Source organism: Triticum urartu, chromosome 2A, assembly GCF_056163025.1.
Source record: "Triticum urartu cultivar PI428250 chromosome 2A, HENAU_Tu73, whole genome shotgun sequence".
NCBI classification, from domain to species: domain Eukaryota; kingdom Viridiplantae; phylum Streptophyta; class Magnoliopsida; order Poales; family Poaceae; genus Triticum; species Triticum urartu.
Window position 1 is genome coordinate 614643818 of NC_141874.1, and position 8980 is coordinate 614652797.

Sequence of the window (8980 nt, forward strand, 5' to 3'; positions counted from 1 at the left end):
GCAGTTAAGAGTTCTTGCGGCCGTGCCTTAGCCCAAATCTAGTCATAGAAAAACTGACTGGACGACGATATCGTCTCTCTTCTGTGTTGAGCATACCTGGGAAAATGGGTGCACGCGATTTGATATGCCAAACATCCACCACTTTTGTGCAAATTCCTCCTGTCAGCTATGATGCCTTTCAATCGCGTGCACAACTTGAAACCTTAATTCCCCTCCCATTCTTCTAGTAAAACTTGAAACTTATGCAAGCTGCGAGGCATCTTCGGTTCTTCCCCAGTGGCAAAAGTAACAAGTCTCATTATCAGACACAAACCATCTGTTTTCGTTTCTAAGAACGCATGCAAATCCAACATTTCCGGAGGTTATTAACGAAAGTGGAAAAATAAATCCGAATCAGTCCTCGCAATACTTAACATTGATGTTTACTGAACAGTTTGGCTTCAATAGTACAGTTACATATAATTTACACACGCACACAGCACAAAGAGCACTACGGCCAAGGCTCACACCTACGCGTTGTACTGATCTTACTTCCCAGGTATACAAGAGCATATAAACAGTGGCGGGATAACAGTCCTTCTAGGGTTCAAGAATGACGAGAGATACGCCCTCGCAGAAATCAATCGAGGCCTGTATCTTATCTTCGACTAAGAGCATATCAATTCATCAGTTATATACACAAACGCCCCAACAAAACATTCGCTGGGCTCACAGCATGGCCTGTTCTGTCTTAAGAGATCTGATTTTCCGGCGTGAAGTTAAGAGAAACAAGGAAAGAATGACACTATGGCTTCTCCGGCGAGTCACGCTCTTTCGCTCTGCTCCCGGACAGCAGTCTCTCCCTGATTGCTTTGAAAGACTGCAGCTCCTCGAGTGCATCAGATGTCCTGCGAGACATGACAGAACTGGTCGAGGCTACAGTGTTAGACTCGGCCCCTGACGTTTGAGAAGAATAGCTAGAATCTCGCAGAGGGCGTGCAGTTCTCAGCAAGTGAACCAGAGAACCAACTGCAGCGTCTTGTGATTTATGGGATGATGAGCCTGCCTGATCTCCAGCCTCCTTTCCATCACTGCTCCTGTATGAATAAACTTGCGTTAGGTGAACCAGAGAAACAGCTATATCAAGACAATGTCGTGTTAGATCTGTAACTATGGACATTAAGAGCAATAATGCATGTAAAAACATCTATATAAAATTATAGCACTCCACATTGAACACAGCATGATAATACTCCTTGTGTTCCTTTTCGTAAGGCAAAAAAAATTTCCCATCTTTTTCAATAATACAACGGTCAATGAAATTTGCCAATATGATGTAAATATGGAGCACAACTATGCCAACAAATTCAAAAGCTCAAAGACTAGTGAAATGAAATTTAGTTCAGTGCCATCTCAGCGTAAGGAAAAGAAAAGGATGAGAGATCTTCACATTAGTTTACACCACGAGCAGCCTCTCGGAGACCAGGGAATTCAGGTCAGATATTAATACTGCATAGCCAGTAGTACAGTACTAGTATGTAACAAACAGGGAGTGGCTATGGTACACCACCTTTTATCCTAGAAATGAATCTAGGGAACTACTTGTACTCCATATAATATACCATTGTCAAACCTTGAAATATTCCTTCTATGCTGTTGCAATGGTTGGGTTATTTTTATTCACACCAAAAGCTCCTTTTCTTTCTCTAAAAAAATCTATAACACTGCTGTGATAAGAGTAATGACCAAGAGTATTCTTTAATTGCTCAAATTCTGAAATAACCAAGAGTGCCTTTATGCAATTGTTAGCTATATCTCTGTTCTCCCATATTGATAAAAAAAAAATCAAAACTGGGTGAAAATCCAAACCGCGGTACTTCCGAGGAAACAGGGTTGGCAGGGTTTGTGGATTTTGGTCATACGAGGACTGGGAGATAAATAAATGTGAGAGTAACTACATCGGCGTACCCTTGGCAATTTCATAATTTAACCAAGAATGCTCAATCACTCACAGTAGTTGTGTAGAAAAATAGAAGGACCTTTTGTACTACCACAAATAACCTTCACAATGGCATACAAATATTTCTATGTTTATTTGCACTGAAGGCCTGCTCTCACTCAAGTGATGGAAGGCGAAGTACGTAAAAACTGTAAGTTGTACCCAAAAATTATTTAAGCAAATACACAAGAAAATCTAAAAAATCATAGTAGTTCCTGAAATTCGGTAAACATAAACGTCTGCAATCAAATATTGGACATTGCTTTTACTAAGTACACTCTGGTTGAAGACATTATTAATATTATATTCAAGGTTGAATATAATTTTTATATTTTGTACTCTGTCTGTTTCTTTCTACTTCACATATAAGATTTGTTTGAAGGTAAACATGTTTGACTATGTTTATCTGAAAACATATCAACATTCACAATGCCAAATCAATATCATTAGATGCATTATCAAATTAATTTTCATATTGTATAATTTTAGTATTGTAAATGTTGATGTTTTAAAATATAAATTTGGTCAAATTTTGCGAAGTTTGACTTTAGACAAATTTTATGTGCGGAGCAAAAAGAAACGGAGGGAGTAATATGTTTTTGTTACAGCTACTATGTTCTACTATGCACATTGCCATGTAGCAATGAGGCTAAAGTAGAAATGTTTTTTCTCAGTTGCTCAGTCAAATTCAAAATTAAATTTTGTACTTAAACAGCTCAGGGATTTGAAAAACAATCACCTTCCTCCATTTTATGCTACTACTCCCTCCGTCCGGAAATACTTGTCATCAAAATGGATAAAAGGAGATGTATCTAGACGTATTTTAGTTCTAGATACATCCCTTTTCATCCATTTTGATGACAAGTATTTTCGGACGGAGGGAGTACAATGGAACTTGCAAGAATGGGCAACTACGCAAAATGCTCATGGTCAATATTTCAAATCATCACACTGAAGTACATAAGGGCATACCCAGTTACCCACTGCTGAAAGCTCCACACCAAGTGGGGTCTGGCCAAATGAACTACATACCCAAAATATATGGGTTGAGACATCTCTGTCTACAATGTTTGAATTGCTTATTCATAATTTCAGAGGTATTGCAATGGATACTTCTTCCAGCTGCTGCCTCAAATTATTGTCCCTCTGAATAGTCATTTCCAAAATTCTATTCTTATACTAGAATTGAACAGCGAACAGTTTGCCCATGCCATGGTCTTAAAATCCCTGCAGTACACTAACTTTCACCATGTATAGAATTTTGACCGACAATGTGTCTACATTAAAACTTTAAAAAATTGCAAGCTCTAACAATTAAATGTAGTGAGTAAGCAGATATGCTCTAGCATTATGAATAGCTAGAATGTTGACTAATTGAGTGGATTATGTAATGGGGGGCAGCCCGGTGCATGTAGCTCCCGCTTGCGCAGGGTCCGGGGAAGGGTCCAACCACTTTGGGTCTATTGTACGCAGCCTTTCCCTACATTTCTGCAAGAGGCTGCTTCCAGGACTTGTTAAAATTGTTGGATTATGTAATGCCTATTAAAATTGTTGGATTTCATGTAATTCCCTAATACCAAATGAAAATGCAAGACCTCTCAATAGTTAAGATATATTACCTCCGTCCCAAATTAGTTGTCTTAGATTTGTCTAGATACGGATGTACTTAACACTAAAACGTGTCTAGATACATCCGTGTCTAGACAAATCCAAGACAACTAATTCGGGACGGAGGAAGTATGATTTTAGTAAGAATCAGCCAATGACTTGTGAGAACCAAAGAGCAAAATGGTCTGATAATACAAGTAAACCACTAAAGAAAGTTATTTAGACATACCCAGGTCTGGAGATTGGTGGATCGACATCATCCACCGCAAAAGGATAATCTGCCTCATCCAGATCATCTTGCCGTGGTGAATCACAAGAGGAGAGTGCAGAGAATCGGCCAGATTCATCCCGACTGTCCTTACCCTGCACATTGAGCAGCCAAACAATATCAAGGCACATCAGAACAATAAAGATGATATATGCGACTCTCATAAATGGTAGGAGTACAAGGGTGTTTCAATAAATAAATTTTCATTAGCTTACTCAGAATGTCAAACCTAATTCCTTAAACAAGACACAATTTAAAATAAAGGCAAATAAATTTTCCAGTACAAAAGTTAACTTCGAACTTCCAAACTACTCCCTCCGTCCCAAAATAAGTGTTGTCAATTTAGTACTCCCTCCATAAAGAAATATAAGAGCGTTTAGATCACTAAAGTAGTGATCTAAACGCTCTTATATTTCTTTACAGAGGGAGTACAACTTTACACTAAATTTTGTACTAAATCAGTGACACTTATTTTTAGACAGAGGGAATATTTTTTTAAGATCAAAAGTTGATGTTGAGCAAAATATATATCTTACAAGAAAACAGTGTGATTTTTTTTTTTGATTCAATATATCAATATGAAGCTTAATCTCTAAATACTCTTCTAGAAAAGATGGTACACAGAACTTCGCTGTAACAAAAGTAATTGTGTGGGTACTCTGGACTGGCAACTATTACAATCTCCACTCACTGCAATTGAGAGAAGTGCGGTCGCTGTTATAGTTCAACAAATCACAAAGATTAAATTTTGGTTCCAAATAGCTGTGGCATGAGCTGTCAGGTATAGCCGAGTATAAGGCCGAATACCCAATATAATTGCTACAGGTTGAACAACCTGTCTGATGCCTACTATAGGTCGGTTCAAGCTGGCCTAAAGCCCGCACAGTAACTCAGTTCAGTCAATAATAAAATTAATTTGAATTTCCTCATACCTGTAGTTTCACTAGTTCATGACTACCAAACAAATACTCCCTCCATTCCATATTCTTGTCATGGTTTTAGTTCAAATTAACAGTTGCTACTAACTCTTAACCCTTCAGCATATAGTTGATCAACAGTTTGATATATTCAAGTACAGCAAAATCCTTTAGTTTCAATAGTTTGTGGCTACCAAACAAATGAAGTCAACAGCTGCTACCAATTCTTAACCCTTCAGCATAGTAGAGGCTGAAAACAGCTTACTCTGATTGAATATTCTCAACCACAGCAAAATCCAATCTTTCAACTTGAAGCATAAACACAAGTACAGTACTAAACTTAACATCAAATTAGCAAGACCATAAATGAATCACCTTGGATCCTGGTGACGAGCTGCCATATGGATCCCCCATCCGAAGTCCTTCTGGCCTACCGAATGACCGGCTGATATCTGATGGGGACTCTTGTGAACCTACTGCTCCCTTGTCTCCTCTCCTCGGGGATGGCGGTGGCAGCATTAAACCTTTAACCGGGTCCAGCATGCTCTGACGGTGCACGGGGCTCCTTCTCACGCCGGGTATGGTCACCGGTGCAGACTCCCCCCTCAGAGGCGACTGCAGGTACCCACCAGGAAAATTGGGGGGCGATGGAGTTGGTGACGCGTAGTGCAACGGCGGCGGCGAAAATCTCGTCTGCTGCGCTGGGGCGAGCGGCCAGAGCGCAGGCGGCGCCCAGCTGTGCGGACGCTGCTGCTGATAGGACTGGGGGAAAGCGCAGCCTGTGGCTTCCGTGAGCGAAGAAGGGAAGTTGCGCATGGGCTCAGCTGCTGGGCTGCCCACGTAGTTGGTGATCAGCATGGAGGGGGAGAGGGAGGAGATCTCCAGGTTGAACGCGGCGAGACTGGATAGGTACTGGACGGAGACGACGAGACGTCCGGGCTGGGTGTCAACGGCAACGAAGCGGTGGGAGCGCATGGCAGACTCCTGGGCGCGCGAGAAAGGCACGGCGAAGGAGCCGACGGTGTAGCCCATCTCGTAGTTGTACGACTGGTTAGCGCAGAGGAGACGGAAGACCCGGTACGCGGGGAGCAGGCGGAGCGTGGTGTACACCGACCTCAGCAGGGTCATGCAGCGCTTGTACGCCCGGTTCACGGCCATCCCCTCGCCGGCCGCCGCGGCGTCCGGCCAGGGCTCGCACGCGACCGTCCACCTCTCCACCACCTCCCCGCCGGCTCCCCCGCAGCCGGCGGGGGCGAGGTGGATGTCCACGACGAGCGGCTCCCCGGGGGGCGGCGCCTCCAGGCGCTCGGCCGAGGGGGGCGGCGGCGGGTCGTGGAGCGGGAGGTGGAACCACCTGTCGCGCCGGCGGAAGGACGCCGAGGCGGCCGCCGGCGCCGGCGCGGCGAGCGGGCGCGGCGCGCGCACGGCGAGGACGGCGTGCAGCACCTTGAGGTGGAACTGCTCCGCCATCAGCTCCGCGCCCGCGCGGCCGCCGCCCCCCGAGTCCGACATGCTGGACATTGCCGCCCAGCCCCGGCACGGGCCGGCCCCTCCTCCTCCTCCTCCCGGCCGAGACTGCTCAAGCTGCCCTCCCCTCCCAAGCTGCGCGGCATGGCTGGCGCTGGCAGCAGTGAGACTGCATAAATCCGATCCGCGGCGATCCAAATCGGCGGGTGGACAGATCTGCACGCTAATGGGGAGAGAGGGGAGGGGAGGTTGGAGTTGCAGATTTGGGTGCCGGGGGAGTTGAGTCCGGGCTTGTTTATCTGTGAGGATTAAGGATCGCTGGTTTCGTTTTTGGGTTGCTGGGTCGCTGTTGGTGTCGTCATGATGGGATTATTATGGCGCTCACGACAAAACTAAAACAAAAATGTTACTAGTAGTACTACTGTATTATTTTGCTCGTACAAAATAAGTTGTTAAGCTACCATTAGTTCTCATGGTGGAGGATTAGTTTACTACTAGTAGTTTTCCTTTTGGATTAGTACTATGAGCATTCGGGTCAAAGAGTACAGCCAGCCAAGTACAGTAGGTGCGTGTCAACCATTATTCTTCACGTTTCTTGTCTGTGTGTATTTCGGCTGGGAATCTTCGAAGTGAATGCAAGAAAATCCCAAAATAATTGTGTTGAATTGGCGGTTTAATCTTCTTTTTCTCCTATATATATAATTTACTTGGGGTTTACGCACAAGGAGGAACGCCGGAACAGAAGCATTGTTCTTTAAAAAGAAAATGGAAAAGATTGTTGGATTGTGACAAGGAGGAGGGGGTGTCTTTCCTCAGTCCCATAGGAGAGACGTGGATCTTTCTGATATTTTATTTGTAGTCTATGTTATCTACCGTTGTGTGTTTTAGGACACCATAGACTTACCATATTTATATATTTATTTATTTATCTAAAAGTTAGTAGGAGAGTTGCTAAGATTTCATTCAAAACAAGAAGACATCCATAGGTAGGCGAACATGTGCCACCAACATTCTCCGACATGTCCAACATGTCAAAAGAGCTCCAACTGCTCATCACCGCCAGACAAGCCAGATGAAACCATCACAGGCATCACGATACCTCCACCGCGGCTAGCTCCCGACCACTCATCACCACAAACCGAGTGCTCCCACCCGAGGATCAGGTCTTCCAAGTCGATACTTCCATCGAAGTAACGACGGCATGGGCACTGCCATCGCTGAGCCGATGAGTCGGGTCTAGGTTTCCACCCGAAGACGAGAATTCGGGTATCGGAGAGGTGTCGGATCTCCTCGGTGATGCCTCCAACAAGGAAAGCAACATCTAGGGATGTTTTCATCACCGACGAGCGTTTTCGGACACTCGTTTGGAGAAACAACAAACCAACGCCATGACCGCTCTCCGAGCACACCCCACCACCATATCTGGAGTCATGATATATCTCAAATGTATCGATAATTTGTGTACAATTCATGTTATATTGCTATCAGTTACATACACTTTGGGCATAGTTTTTATTGAACTTTATTGAACTAGCATATTAGTTTAGTAGTAATTCATTTTTTTGTTTTTGTAATTTTCGAAAAATCCAGAAAAAGACCGAGGAAAAATAAAACAGAAATGTTTTCGGGAAGTATAGATTCACCAGAATACCCAGGAGTCAGGGCCCTCACTAGGGGCCACCCTGAGTGTCGAGGCGTCTAGTGTAGGCTCCCTAGGGCCGAGGGCGCCTACAGAGGCTCCCTACAACCTATGGGACCCCTGGTTGGTCTCTAGTATCAAATGGTCGATATGGTTTATCGAGCATTTTTCTGCCGCCGCCTGATACATCTCCAACGTATCTATAATTTATTAAATATTTATGTCATGTTTACAACAATTTTATATGGTTTTGATATAATTCGATTAGAACTAACCCCGACTGACGTTGTTTTCAGCAGAACTACAGTGGTGTCGTTTTTTGTGTAGAAATATAAGTCCTCGGAATGGGCTGAAAATTTACGGTGACTTCTTGTGGACCAAAAGAGCCCCCCGAAGCTTTGTGGGAGGACCAGAAGACCCACGAGCACACGACAAGCTCGCTAGGCGCGCCCTAACCCCAGGGTGCTTGGAGCGAGCTTGTCGCTTCCCCGTGGCCCCCTTGACGTGAAACCTATGCCAAAAATTCCTATAAATACCCAAACCCCTAGAAAGAACCCTAGATGAGAAGTTCCGCCACCGCAAGCCTCTGTAGCCACGAAAACTCAATCGGGACCCTGTTTCGGCACCCTGCCAGAGGGGGAAATCATCACCGGAGGCCATCCTCATCATCCTGGCGGTCACCATGATGAGGAGGGAGTAGTTCACCCTCGGGGCTGAGGGTATGTACCAGTAGCTATGTGTTTGATCTCTCTCTCATGTTCTTGATTTGGCACGATCTTGATGTACCGTGAGCTTTGTTAATATAGTTGGATCTTATGGTGTTCTTCCATCTCTACCTTCTTGTGATGAATTGAATCTTTTCCTTTGAGGTTTTGTTATGTCGGATTGAATCTTTTGGATGTGAGATCACTTGATGTATGTCTTGCAATGGGATATCCGTGGTGACAATGGGATGTTCTATTGATTCACTTGATGTATGTTTCGGTTATCAGCTTGTGGATTCCCATGGTGACATTGGGGTAATCTATGCATAAGGGTTGATACGTGTTTTCATATTTCTTTCTTCGATAAAAATCTTGGGGGTACTCTTTGAAGTTCTTTGT

The 8980-nt window shown here is 44.2% G+C and overlaps 1 protein-coding gene across 2 annotated transcripts; it reads right to left on the reverse strand.

Annotated features, from left to right (window-relative positions):
- Positions 1–383: 383 nt before the first annotated feature.
- Positions 384–6591, reverse strand: LOC125539203 (autophagy-related protein 13a). Of its 2 annotated transcripts, none has more exons than XM_048702574.2 (3): positions 5147–6577; positions 3816–3949; positions 384–1076 (listed from the first exon to the last, which is right to left on the reverse strand). In XM_048702574.2, exons 1-3 carry the CDS (start codon positions 6290–6292, stop codon positions 785–787), a joined length of 1572 nt encoding a protein of 523 aa, XP_048558531.1. In that variant the 5' UTR covers positions 6293–6577; the 3' UTR covers positions 384–784. The 2 variants fall into 2 exon arrangements, with proteins under 2 accessions (XP_048558531.1, XP_087400688.1); XM_087544562.1 differs by lacking the exon at positions 384–1076 and adding an exon at positions 1838–3205 and having other exon boundaries at positions 5147–6591.
- Positions 6592–8980: the final 2389 nt, after the last annotated feature.